The sequence below is a fragment of the Drosophila gunungcola genome, chromosome 3R, assembly GCF_025200985.1.
Source record: "Drosophila gunungcola strain Sukarami chromosome 3R, Dgunungcola_SK_2, whole genome shotgun sequence".
Lineage (NCBI taxonomy): Eukaryota > Metazoa > Arthropoda > Insecta > Diptera > Drosophilidae > Drosophila > Drosophila gunungcola.
In genome coordinates this window covers 7,502,463-7,515,590 of record NC_069139.1, presented here as the reverse complement: position 1 = coordinate 7,515,590, position 13,128 = coordinate 7,502,463, and the positions used below count along the sequence as shown (strand labels likewise).

The window sequence follows — 13,128 nt, the reverse complement described above, 5'->3', positions numbered from 1 at the left end:
GGGTATGAATGTTGGTCACTTTATTTATTTATCATTTGTTTTATTTGTAAACAATTGCAGAAAATTTACCATTTTAAGATTTATAAATTGCTGAACATTAAGCTAAATAAATTGCAGTAAAATTTATTTCAAGTCAAACTTCAACTAAACCTCTAAAACAGAACAGGTAACCATCTTTTAAACCTTTTACTTAACAAGTGCTGACGTTCTCATTTTGATGATTTTCAGTTTTTCAAAAACAGTATGTTTAAAAAATCCAAACCCAAAATTGAGCCCCCGCCCATGGCTCCAAGTATTGAGGAAATGCTGGCGGACATGGAAACCTTTGAGGTCAATCAACCCACAAGCACTTACTCGGATAATTCCGAGCTGGAGCACGCTATTCTCACGGAACCGGAAAATCTGAGTCTTTCAACTTGGTGGCAAGTTTTTGACGAATACGATCAGAAAGTCAAGAAGCTATCGGCCACCGAAGGAAATCTGGAAACACAAAGAAATCAACTCAAAGAATGCTACGCCAAATTGGAAAAGAATGCTGATAAATTGAGGGATGGCATCAAAAAGCAACAGGCGTTGGCTAAAGAAGCTCTTAAATGCTAACTTTGGATATTAATTAATAAATGTTTATATTGATACAAGTATATAAACAAAATATTTTACCAGTGAACAGTGTATATTTTTCTACCAGCAAAGATCAGGGGAGTATTCATAAAGTAGTATTTATTTTGAGCATTCAGCTTAGAAGAATTTTATTTACTTTAATTATTAATAATTAAGTCATTGTTATTTACTTATCTTTTAGTTTTTTTTTTAAATTTTAAGTCTTTGCTTGGGCCACTGTTAAATGGTTCGAGTCTAGAGTAAAACTATAGCTTAAAGCATATTTACGGTATCTTTTCAGCGCTTAGTATATTAATTCTGAGCCCGACATTTTAACGGTCAATTCGACGTGCGGTCACATTGCTTGGTGGATGGTGGTCGAAAAAAAGTTGTTAAAAGCGCAGAAAAACGATTGGTAATGCAAGTGCTTCAGTGACTGTGAAAAGTAAGCAGATAAGCAAATAAATAAATCAAAGCTAAACCACTAACAAGTGAGGCCAAAAATGGCACGGGAAATCGAAATCAAACTGATTTAGGCCTGGATGATTGGGCAGAAGAACAGGTTTTAGGCCGTGGCAACAACGAAAAAAAAAGAAAAAAACTTGCGACTGGCTTATACCATTTACGCCATTAACGGAGGTCGATTGTTTTCTACGTGTGTGTGTTATATTTGGCTATATTCCGCAAATCCAATTATCACAAACAGAAAAAAAGAGTGCAACAATTTGTGGCTAATTGAATTTTACTTGTATTTTGGTTTTGGTTTGGGACCAGCGCAACAACAACAGCGAGCAGCGAGTAGAAAGAGAGAGAAGAGTGGTGAAAAGAGAGGGGATTTCTTTTGGGCCAAGTTAAGCTCGAATAGAATACACACACGCACACGCTTACGCATGCTGGGCAAAAACAATAATTATCCAATTAAACGGTTGCCAAAGAATGCATTTAATTTCATTGGCCAACAAGGTGAGAAAGAGAGGCCAATGAGAGCGCCAAACTAACAGTATTTTTCACGGGCACACCAATACCCTTGTTTCGCGTGTGTGTGTGTTTGTGTATGTGTGAAGTGCTAATGAGATGCTGTGACGCTCTTCCTCTTCTTCTCGCCGTTTGTTGCTTTTGCCATTTATGCAAAAAGACGCAAAAAAGAAACAAGTAAAAATTTTAGAGCTTGAACAAAAGATCTCGCGTAAAAGGTGAAAGCCACTCGGTGATCCGCCGTATACGCAATGCAGTTTCTTTGTGCCCCGGACCGTTAATGCAATCACCTCGCGATCATAACAGTTTTCGTTCTCGACTCGACTCTCTGTTCTCCGTTCTGGATTCCACACTCCACACTCCAAACTATTCCATTCTCCATTCTTCCAGCGAAGATGTCACCGATTGAAGCCACTTCCGCGCAGCGAGTCCCACAACAATAACAAATAACCAGCGCCAATGATGTGATGCAGCAGCTGGGGTTGAGTTCGGAAAACACAACCTTCAAGTAGTTTAGGACACCCACAATCACCCGGAATCGAGTCCGGACCAAATCCACGATGAGCTGGCTGCTGGGCCTCCTGGGGCTGCAGATCCTGTTCCTCTGGCTCCTGCGGCTGCCCGGCGAGATCCTGGCCATACCCACGCCGCTCAAGTTGCCAGGTGAGTCGGGGGGATTCCAAAACAAACACACAATCATGTGCATTATCAACAAAAACTTGCCATTGAAAAAGTTTGAGCCTTGAAAAGCGTTTTTAAATTTAATTACTCAGAAAATTAAAAAACAAAATTATTCTTTAGCCTTGACTTTTATAAATTAGACATGCATAAAAACCAATATCTTTTTTTTGTAAAATTTTGTAAAAACTGTGATCCGAAATGTTTAAGAAATTATTTTAAATCCTCCGAATTATTTTAATTCCTCCGAGGAAAAAATTTAAAATTTTCGTGCCTCTCAAAATATTAAAAATGCTCAAATGTCTTTTATTTTTAACATGAGTATTTTGTTTCAAAAATATATTTATTAGAACATTTTATCTAAAACTATAGCTGAATATATATTTGTTTTGAAATACATATTTTGTTAAAGCAATTAAAACCGAAAATTTGTAGAACATTTTAAATATTCATTTCAAATGATACCCAATTGACAGAAGTCTTATTTATTGCCAAAAATAAATATTTTAAATGAGAAAATAATTTGAATTAAAAGTGCTTATATATATATATATATATATCTTATTTAATTCATTAAACCTTATGGTCTTATTGCTTTCTATTACTTACCATACGGGTATCTTTCAATTATATTTGAACACATAGTTAAGAGAAATTTCATCTTGTCATCACCGCCGGCAGCTTTCTCCTTCCTCTGCTATACAGATGCCCCTTTCTTCTTTTCAGGCTACACCCACAGGCTGACGCCCTACATCAAGCACTGGGAGGCGGCGAACTTTGATCGCGGGGTGCTGCAGGCGGCGCAGGTCAGGCACCTGGAGCAGGCTCGCTTCCGGCAGAAGCGACAGGTGAGGCCTGAAGCAGAGGCCGAAGCCGAAGCCACACCGAGTGGACTGGCGCACACCATCCGCCTGAATTTCTCCGCCCACGACAGGTGAGTGCACTCGAGATTCGCCATCACAATCGCAGCCATTTTACCAATAATCACTTAATCACCCCGACACTCCAGAGATTTTCGCCTGGTGCTGCGTCAACAGCCGCATTCGGTGTTCGCCCACGACGTGGAGATCGAGAACACTCTGGGTCCCATCGACTACGATGTGTCGCGCATCTACACCGGCAGCCTGGAGGATGACGAGGAGGCCCATGTGCAGGCGATACTCACCAGCGACAACCTGCTGGACGGGACGATAGAGACCCAGGCGGAGCACTACTACATCGAGCCGGCGCAGCGCTATTCCCAGCAGCTGGCCGAGAGCGGTGTCCACAGCATAGTCTATAAGTTAAGTGATGTAAATATGCAGAAGGAGCAGTTCACCGGCGGAGGACTCAACTCCGCGGCGCCCGCCAAGACGCACTGCGCCAGCGAGAAGCTGAGGAAGAAGCGCTGGCTGCCGGAGGAGGTGAGTTTTTAGGATGTTGGGTCTATAAAAATATAAATATACAAATCTAAAACTAAAATATATTAAGCTTAATAGACATATTTATGTAGGACGCGATAACAAAAACCCAAAAAATATTAGTATTTTCACAAAACGCTGTTTGCTAAATTATATAAGGTTTATAATGTGAAATAATTTAATAAATATTTCTTTGTTCGATTTAAACCCTTTCAGCTGGCCATGTCGGATGCTCCAGCGCCAACGTACAATCGCAATCCGCCCCTGCCGCTGGATCTGGAGGTGCCCTACAACGACGACTTCCGCGTCCTGGCCTCCGAGGAGGACAAAAGCGAGGAGTCACCGAGGAAGTACCACCCCAGCACATCCACGACCAGGAGCACTGTGCGCAGCACGGAGAGTTTCCTGGCCACGCTGACTAAGCCCACGTCGAACCGCAACATACTTGTAAATAACTACAATCCCTCCAATGTCGGCGAGGGAAGTCGCAGCTATAGCAACAGCAACAGCAACAACTATGCCAACAGCAATAATAATAATAATAACAACAATAATAGCAATAACAATGTGCGGAAGTTGTACACGAAACACAAGAACATTATTGTGAGCACGTACAATCGACCCATCGAACCGGAATTTGGAACGCCCTACGAGGAACCAAATAACAATGGTACCCGCGACCTGCCCAGTAACTTCTTCAATGCCAACTGGACAACGCTCTTTCTGGGAAATAACAACAATGGCAACGACCGGCCCAGCCATAAAACGCATGTGGAGATCATCACCAAGAACGGAGCCACCAAGAAGCCAAATATCATTGTGAATAACTACAATCCGGAGATCATATTCGCCCCCAATCCGCACAACCCAAGTTTCAACAGCATGTTAATGACGAATCTGCTGAGCGGAAGGGGCGGCGACGATATCCATAGTTCTCCAAGGCTGCTCTACGATCGCAAGACTACCTGCATGTTGTATCTGCAGGCGGATCACACGTTCTTCCAGAAAATGGGTTCGGATGAAGCGTCCATAGAAGCTATCACACGGCATGTGCAGCGGGCCAATACGATCTACCGGAATACGGACTTCAACAACGATGGAAAACCAGATAACATCACGTTCATGATCAAGCGCATCAAGGTGCACAACATGAATGCAATGAAGGATCCCAGCTACCGATTCCCTGGCAACTATGGTGTGGAAAAGTTTCTGGAACTGTTTTCGGGTAAGATATAAATTCAAATTTGGTAAAACGTCTTTTCTTAAGACTTGTTTTTGTAACACATTTATTTTTGTGACTGTCTCTGTTGATTAATTAACAATCAATCATATTTATGTGTATTTTTGCGACACATGTTCATTTTGTAAAGGTTAAAATCTTTGAAAATAATGTACCCACTTGTAAAGTGATACAAATCAATTAGAACACCAATGCAAAACTGTTTCTACCTGGTAGTTAAGTTCACTTACCCCTAAAAACGTGTCATTGAAAAATTGTTTTCTTATACTTTAATTTAAGTAAATACATACATAAATAAGTTGTTTTGGTTGTCGAAAATATGACTCATATATTGATAATCTTGTACTTTCATTTATTTTACAGAGGAGGACTATGATGCATTTTGCTTGGCCTACATGTTCACCTATCGTGACTTCGAGATGGGAACTTTGGGATTGGCCTGGACGGGTGATCTAAAAAACGCTGGCGGAGTTTGCGAGAAGAATGGCCATTATAGAGGTTCGCTAAAGTCCCTCAATACGGGGATAGTCACTCTGTTGAACTATGGAAAACATGTTCCACCTGCAGTGTCTCATGTGACATTGGCCCATGAAATTGGCCACAACTTTGGATCACCGGTAAGAGTTACAAAATATGTAATGATGCAAATTTAATAAAGTAGTTTTTTTTTTCGATTTTAGCATGACCCAGAGCAGTGTACTCCTGGTGGCGAGGATGGAAACTTTATCATGTTTGCCCGTGCCACTTCGGGTGACAAGAAGAACAACAATAAGTTCAGCACCTGCTCGCTGAAATCAATAGAACCAGTGCTGAATGCCAAGGCACGTTCCATGAAGGGATGTTTCACAGAGCCGCAGTCCTCGATTTGTGGCAATGGCGTGGTGGAGCCGGGTGAGCAGTGCGACTGTGGTTGGGAGGAGGACTGCAAGGACTCGTGCTGCTTCCCCATGTCAAGGCAACCGCGTCTGGATGAGACTCCCTGCACGCTGACCCCACATGCCCGCTGTAGTCCCTCGCAAGGACCCTGCTGCACCACCGACTGCAAGCTGAAGTTTGGTGACAAGTGCCGGGATGATAATGGCTGCAGGGATCCCTCCTTCTGTGATGGCCGGGTGCCCCAGTGTCCTCCGTCGGTGAACAAGCCCAACAAGACCATCTGCAACAAGGAGTTCGTCTGCTACATGGGCGACTGCACGGGCAGTATTTGCTTGGCCTACGGCCTGGAATCGTGTCAGTGTATTCCGGGACCCCAGGATGATCGGATCAAGTCATGCGAACTGTGCTGCAAGCTGCCAGGGGAGGATAGTCCCTGCCGAAGTTCGTTCGAGTGGAATGAGGCTCCCTTCGATGTCCCCGATATGTACTCGAAGCCAGGAACGCCCTGTAATGATTATAATGGGTTCGTTTACTATTCTTTTTATAAAACTAAATTTATCTCTTATAATTAAAATATCTTTATTTTATTGCAATACCCTCTTTTGCTTTTCAGATACTGTGATGTCTTCCAAAAGTGCAGGGAGGTTGATCCCTCTGGTCCATTGGCCACATTGCGTAAGCTCCTGCTTTCCGAGGAGAGCATAGCCACCTTTAAGAAGTGGATGCAGCACAACTGGTACACAGTAGCTCTGGCTGCCGTAGGTGTAATTCTGCTCCTGGTAAGTTATAGGTTTAATAAAAGTAAACAAGTTCTTGAATTCATTATTGAATATTCTTTGATTGGAAAAGTTAATGAAACTAATCACGCAAATGTTAAGGGATCAGGTCGAGGCCAAAGCGCAAGCAAGGGCTCAGACCTTGGGTGAGCACTCAGATTCCCAGGGCCCAAAAGTAATCCTGTAGAGTATATGGAAAACACTCATCTAGCAGTTGCCCCTGTGGCTAAATTCAGGGCAAAAATTAGACTAGAAGTCATTGAAACATTTACCTTTTCTGTATTTTACCATTGTGTTAACTTAAGTTCAGATTTGACTTCCTTTTTAACATCTAAATTTTTTTCCTTAGGCGCTGAGCACAAAGCTGCTGGCGAAACGGTCGAATCTGAAGCTTAAGTCCGTTACCATTATACACAGTGCCACCACGGAGACAGTGCGTCTGCCGGAGAACAACAACGGGGTGATAGTGCACACAGCCGTGAGGACAAAGGTGCCCTTTAAAAAGAAGGTTCGGGGCGAGCGAAGCAAGAAACCGGGAACGGGATCGGGAACGGTGACTCAAGCTGGACCCGGGGCAACAGCCACAGCGGCAGTTGCATCCCGCAGTGCACCCAAAAGCAGTGCTAATCCAGAGACCAAGAAGACCACCAGAAACCAAGCCATGGCCAAGAAGAAATCCCTTGAGGAGGAGCCCAAGAAATCGAACAAAAAGCTGGGCAAGCACATGAAGGAGATCATCGACTACTCGCATCGCAACAACAACGGAGATGATGCCTCCAATCTTTCGACCACCAACAACCATACGAACACCTTTGGCAAGGTGCAAAAGTGGCTGCTGGAGTCGCCCATTGTGGCCCAACCATTGTCGCATATCGAGCACAGTTCTCGGGTGCGCAAGGTTATGAGCAAATCGCAATCCACGCCAGAGAGACTGGTGCAGAAGACACCGCAGAAGACCAAATCCATGGGTAACCTGTCCAACGAGAAAGTCAAACTGCAGGTGGTCTACAAGCCGCCCTTTAAGTTCTCCCTAAGGTTGTCCAAGAAGCCAAAGGTGAAAACACATGTGGTGGGGGCAGGTGTGAGGCCAAAAAGAGGCCAAAAGGCTAGTAACCGAACTGCTGGCCAATCCTCCTCGAAGGATGTGTCTACGCGCGCCAAGAGAAGTGCCCTTTTGCTGTGCAACGAGGCGGAGGATGATAACCAGATACTCACCCTCAACGAACCGAACTACGAGACCTTGAAGCCGCCAACACCGCCGCGTTCCATGGAGCATTGCTACGAGAATGTGGACATGCAGGCAGAGGCCTCCAGTTCAAAGCCGAGCAGCAGCAGCAAGGTGGCTCCTAGCAGCTCACAGAACAGAGCCAGTTTGGAGGCAGCTCCTCATGCTCCAGCCGCTTCTGCGCCAAAAAACTCCTATCGCAGGTCCAACTCCCTGTCCACCCACAATCCCTTTGCGGCAGCTCCTCGCCGAAGCAGCAGCAAGGCCAGTGGATCGGTGAATCTCACGCGAAACTTTGGTAGCACGCAGAATTTGATCAACCTAAGCCAAAATCTGGCCAAAACAAAGAAGCGCAGCAGTCTGAACCTGAAGGCCAGTGGCAGTGGAGCCACGAGAAGCGGGAAGGATCCGCCAGCTATGGCAGCTGCCTCGCCACAGAGACGTTCCTCGTCGAATGCCAATCTTCGCAGGGACAGCAGTGTGTCCTCCTCGAAGGCAGTGCCCGTTCCACCGACCAGGAACTCTCGGAATAGCTTCAGCAATATTCCAAGGGCCAGTTTGGGAGGAGGCAGCAGCAATGCCACCGCAAACACTGGGGCGCCGCCGCCCAGTTTCTCTCGCCAATCTTCCAGCAGCACGGCCACCAGTAGCTCCTCCATCACGCCAGGTGTGGCGCTGCAGCAATCCGCTTCCACGAGCGCCATGCAGCGTCAACCACCCACGCAGCCCATCAGGAGAAGTCTAAATAACTTCAGGACCCGCTCCACGGGCACAGCTGGAGCAGCATCAACTGGAAAACCAGGAGCAGCAGGAGCAACACCTGCAGCAGCAAAATCAACCGAGAACAATGAGCTGCCCTCTGATCTGGAGATAGTCGTTTCCGATGTGGAGAACCTGGTTAGCTAGGGGCAGCTCTCCCGTTCCAGTTTCCAAAACCAACCAAGTGAAAGTGATAAGTCTTAATGTTAGTTATACAAATTGTCGCATAGGTTTACTTGCATACATATATATATATTTGTACATACATTATATATATGTGTACTTTACACTGCCTTAAACTTGCCGTTTCTGCTGAATATGTGAAAAACCACGCCCACTCACACACAAACAAAAGACACTCGAACGCATTCCACACGCCCATAAATCCCCCGACCAAGGCTCGCCCGTGCATCACCACCCCTTTAAGCCGCCCATTGAAGCACTAGCTAACCCACTCAAATCCTCACCCACTGAAGCCACCGCAATCCAAACCGCCAGCCGCACTTTGTACCTTCTACTGTTTACTGTTTGTATTGTATTGTATTTTGTAAACTAGAATTTTATAAATCCAGTCAATTCCGGTTGCCAGACTCGATCAAATTAGGCGGTTTTATTGAGATAACATTGTATAAAAATTTAACATTTCCAATTTACAATCAAAGGTTAAATATTATTAATGTTATATAGCCTTTCCAATTTGATCGAATTTGCAACTGGCAAAAGGTGTGTATGCTCAGTTATTCTTTTTCGATTGAGCTTTACTTTAAAATTTTAAAGTAACTACCATTTCAATCATACAATTTTCCAATTTCATAATCCTTAAAAGAACGCAATAGAAATGGAATACCTGATTATGCAGCCACTCCTTATATCTGCCTAAACTTGGCCTGTATTTCAAGTTAATTTCAAAACAGTATTACTGAAATTGTTATGTACCTTCTAAATACTTATATTGCTTAGTTTGCCTGCTCTTCAAGTTTCGAACAACGATCACTACTCATCTGAACTACGACGACATACAGAACAATACAAGGTGCTATTTTAGTAACGAATTAAAACGATAAAATATTAGCCGAGAACATTTCAAAAATCCTTTGCATATTTTCTCAAGATCAAAACTAAGATAAGAAAGGATTGAGGTTGGTGTAGTCCACGAAGTAGCATATATGGAAAATAGAAAAAAAAAGAGGAGCCGGGGAAAGTTGCAAATAGTTGTACGGAATAGATACACAGATTAACCAACGATACTGTCAATAAATCAAAAGCATAATGCATCGAAAGTAGGTTTTAGAGAATGCCCAGCAGCAAGGCCACATAGAAAGTTAGCCACCCAGACACTAACATTAATCCACCCGATCCCCTGTAGCACCGGCACCTGTAAACAAGCATCGATCCCATAGTAAGACCTGCAATTTCGTAGTCTTTAGTGTACATAGAATAACGAATGGACATAGTTTTTATATGCAATACCACGTTAGAGCAATGCGAACAAACAATAATGAGGCACCTAACGATATTCATACATACGTAGGATATAGAGTCACATTCCGAATCGAATCACTGAGCGGCGGCTTTCAAGTTACACACTAACACCTAACACCCCAACAATAACGATCTTTAGGCTAAGGATAACGATTGATATTTGTAGCTATATGAATGTGTAGGAAATCAAAGGCGTATCAAAAAAATATATACATACATCCATATGGGGCGTGCAATAACCATTGCAATTTTATGAGCATTTGGGTATATTTTTGTGGAATATACAAGATACAACATACAAGATAGAAGATATAAGCTCAGCTCAAGAAACCGACAGCCGACCCAAAATATTGAATATTGACAGACAGACAGTTAACGCGTTGGCCAGTAATAAAACGGAGAACGGAAATAGTTAAAACGAGTACGCGACAATCGCTTTGAAATGCTTAACATAAAAACAAACAAAAAATAATGGTAAGCCCGAGAATCGAATTGAAGTTTAGTTTCTACTTTGTCTTGACTACATATTTCAATACCAAACTATACAAAATAATGGCAGGCAAAAAAAACTTACCAAAAAATGATAACACTAGGAAACATTAAAAATACATTGGAACGGGAGTATGTGTGCCCAATAATTTTCCATAATTTTAAGCCAAATAGGGACATGCTAACTATTGGCATGATTTTTTCAACCACTTAAGCTCAATTGGAAAATCAAAACTTCAAGGAACATCTATTCCCATCCTGTGTGTTTTTAAAGATCAAATTATATTTCCCAGTGTACTTAATGAGATGAATAAGAGAACATTTTGAATATTGCCAATGTTTGTGTACTGTATATAATTAAATGCAAATGATTATTGTCTAAGATGAATGGACGAGAGTATTTTGAGCGTGACAAAAAGACTATTTAGCGCGAAATGAACAATTTTTGTGTAATGTATATAAGAAACCGATTGATTTTAATCTAAATATACATAAATATAAATGTAATTGTAAAACTGCAAACGATTTTTAAATCTGTATGTGTATTGTGTACCTCAATTGTAATTAATTTTTATACTTTTCACGAGATGGATTAATGCTATTTTTATAATTTAGCTAAATGAATTATAAACACGTATTTACGTCTCCCGATCCCCCACGAAACCATCGCCTACCCCTAGTTTTAAATGTTGTCCAAGACCACATCACCCATCCAACAACCTACATAAAAATATGTAATTTTGTCAATTAAGAACGCGTAAATGTCTCTAAGAAGTCGAAAAAATAAAAAATGAAATGAAACGAACAAAAGAAAACAAAAACCGAAGAGCAAAGAAGTGAATACTAGCATTTTACGAATTAATATTTTAAAGACAATTCAAAACAATAATTAACGTATGTATTATGATTAGCGAACAAAAAGCACATGTGTGACAATTCAGTTGTACTTTATGTTACGATTACTACAATACTTTATTTATTAATCTTATTGTTAGGCAATAACACACACGAGTGTAACTAATTTTTAACCCGAACATACACACACATATGCGATACTTTATAATTTCCTCATTTTAAGCAAAATTCAATTAACAATAAAAACGAAACTAATACTTATGGAAGTTCTACGTGACCTGAACTAAACTTAAGTGGACTTCTTTTCAGCTTTCTCCAGCTTCGAGGCGCGCTTTGCCATGATCCAAAAGTAAAGGCTTGGGCAAAGATGACGAAGGTAATAGGCAATCTTTGCCTGAACGTCGCTGACAATTATATCGGGTTCTTTGCGGAGAATGCATTGCAGAATGCGTTCTGCTAGTTTATCAGGGGACATGCCCTTAGCCGTGGTTTCGTCCATTTCTAGAGAGGGTATAATTATTATTTTCAAAAAAAATTAAGGTGAAAAACAGAGAAGAACTGCCAATTTACTAACTTCCATAGCTGCTCCCGGATCCTGTTAAAGCATTTAGTGAGAGCTGAGTGCGTATATAGCCAGGACTCACGCAGGACACGTTTATGTTCTTGTTGGCCACTTCAGCTCGCAGAGAATCGGCAAAAGCCTGCATGGCATGCTTCGAGGCAGAATAGGCGGCCCTCTGGGGAATTGCAAATTTTCCCTGAACAGAGCTAACGAAGCATATGTGGCCACTACCACGTTTTACCATAGACGGCAGCAAAGCTAAGAAATAAAACAAGTTTATTCAATTTTCTATGCAAAACGGGGTATAGTTCACCTTTAGTTAGGGCCACGCTGCCAAAATAGTTGACCACCATCACCTTGAGATCCACATCCACTGCTGTGGATGCCACATCCGCTCGTACACTGATTCCACCATTGTTGATCAGAATGTCCACCTGATTATAAACGGCCAAAACAAGGCTGACAAACTCTGGAATGGAATTCAGTTCAGCCAGATCAAGGGCCAATACAGTGGGTGGATAGGCGGGGTCCTGGAAGGATTGTTGTTATGGTTAAGGGTTTTTATCATTTGCATTTACATTTCATTTAAATGAATAGGAAATTGTAAGTCACATTTAACAGAAGAATGCCTATAAGTGCAGTTAAATGAAAAATACATATAAGTAAGAAGCTAGACATTACCACATCCAGTGCAAGAAGATCCTTTTTAACTCGCTCTAATTCCTGAGTTCGTCGTGCCGCCAAAATCACCTTGCATCCAGCCCGGTAGAAGACGTGGGCCAGAGATTCACCCAAACCCGAACTAGCACCTGTTATAAGCACCACCTGTAAATTGTTTACATAATTAACCGGCTTTATTGATTTAGACTTGGAAAATTACCTTAGCGGGCAGTTGATTACGGTATTTTTGTGCCTTAAGTCGCTTCCAAATGTTGAAGAGAGCCAATGGAAGGGCCACCGGCATCAGGATCGTTCCCAGCACCCAGTAAAGAACGTTCCAGTCGCTGCTGGGAGCACATTTGTCCAGATCCTGAACTTTCATGTTTTTAATCTGATGCAACTAAAAACCTTTGAACTCTTTTTCCAAATGCAAAATGATTAGCAATGAAAACAAAACGGCAACTGCCATTCACTGGGAAATGGAGCACAGTAAGGCATAGTTAGGAGGAACAACGGATTCATTGCTTACGAAAATGCAAATTAAGTGCTAT

General features: G+C 42.3%; 3 protein-coding genes across 5 annotated transcripts; 2 read left to right on the top strand and 1 right to left on the bottom strand.

The window, feature by feature from the left end:
* Positions 1–12: 12 nt before the first annotated feature.
* Positions 13–667, top strand: LOC128259847 (uncharacterized). Its single transcript, XM_052992457.1, has 2 exons — positions 13–166; positions 229–667. The coding sequence occupies exon 2, from the start codon at positions 244–246 to the stop codon at positions 598–600; it is 357 nt and encodes a 118-aa protein (XP_052848417.1). The 5' UTR covers positions 13–166; positions 229–243; the 3' UTR covers positions 601–667.
* A 234-nt stretch (positions 668–901) lies between these two features.
* Positions 902–11,621, top strand: LOC128252900 (pneumococcal serine-rich repeat protein). Of its 3 annotated transcripts, none has more exons than XM_052981085.1 (9): positions 902–1,045; positions 1,971–2,238; positions 2,980–3,187; positions 3,263–3,656; positions 3,870–4,878; positions 5,257–5,510; positions 5,574–6,292; positions 6,383–6,548; positions 6,895–11,621. In XM_052981085.1, exons 2-9 carry the CDS (start codon positions 2,136–2,138, stop codon positions 8,674–8,676), a joined length of 4,635 nt encoding a protein of 1,544 aa, XP_052837045.1. In that variant the 5' UTR covers positions 902–1,045; positions 1,971–2,135; the 3' UTR covers positions 8,677–11,621. The 3 variants fall into 3 exon arrangements, with proteins under 3 accessions (XP_052837045.1, XP_052837044.1, XP_052837046.1); XM_052981084.1 differs by having other exon boundaries at positions 907–1,045; positions 1,966–2,238; XM_052981086.1 differs by lacking the exons at positions 902–1,045; positions 1,971–2,238; positions 2,980–3,187; positions 3,263–3,656 and having other exon boundaries at positions 4,703–4,878; positions 5,259–5,510.
* Positions 11,448–13,049, bottom strand: LOC128252901 (dehydrogenase/reductase SDR family protein 7-like). The gene is made up of 5 exons (XM_052981087.1): positions 12,798–13,049; positions 12,599–12,742; positions 12,231–12,447; positions 11,930–12,175; positions 11,448–11,856 (listed from the first exon to the last, which is right to left on the bottom strand). Exons 1-5 carry the CDS (start codon positions 12,957–12,959, stop codon positions 11,645–11,647), a joined length of 981 nt encoding a protein of 326 aa, XP_052837047.1. The 5' UTR covers positions 12,960–13,049; the 3' UTR covers positions 11,448–11,644.
* Between the last annotated feature and the right edge of the window lie 79 nt (positions 13,050–13,128).

Bases quoted from the DNA above. Each gene is read 5' to 3' on its own strand.
- LOC128259847 (XM_052992457.1), top strand. From the start codon at position 244: ATGTTTAAAAAATCCAAACCCAAAATTGAGCCCCCGCCCATGGCTCCA.
- LOC128252900 (XM_052981085.1), top strand. From the start codon at position 2,136: ATGAGCTGGCTGCTGGGCCTCCTGGGGCTGCAGATCCTGTTCCTCTGG. The intron at 3,657-3,869 runs GTGAGTTTTTAG...AAACCCTTTCAG, and splicing joins AGCGCTGGCTGCCGGAGGAG to CTGGCCATGTCGGATGCTCC. The intron at 6,293-6,382 runs GTTCGTTTACTA...TTTGCTTTTCAG, and splicing joins CCCTGTAATGATTATAATGG to ATACTGTGATGTCTTCCAAA.
- LOC128252901 (XM_052981087.1), bottom strand. From the start codon at position 12,959: ATGAAAGTTCAGGATCTGGACAAATGTGCTCCCAGCAGCGACTGGAAC. The intron at 12,448-12,598 runs GTAATGTCTAGC...CAATCCTTCCAG, and splicing joins ATCTTCTTGCACTGGATGTG to GACCCCGCCTATCCACCCAC. The intron at 12,176-12,230 runs GTGAACTATACC...TTTATTTCTTAG, and splicing joins CAGCGTGGCCCTAACTAAAG to CTTTGCTGCCGTCTATGGTA.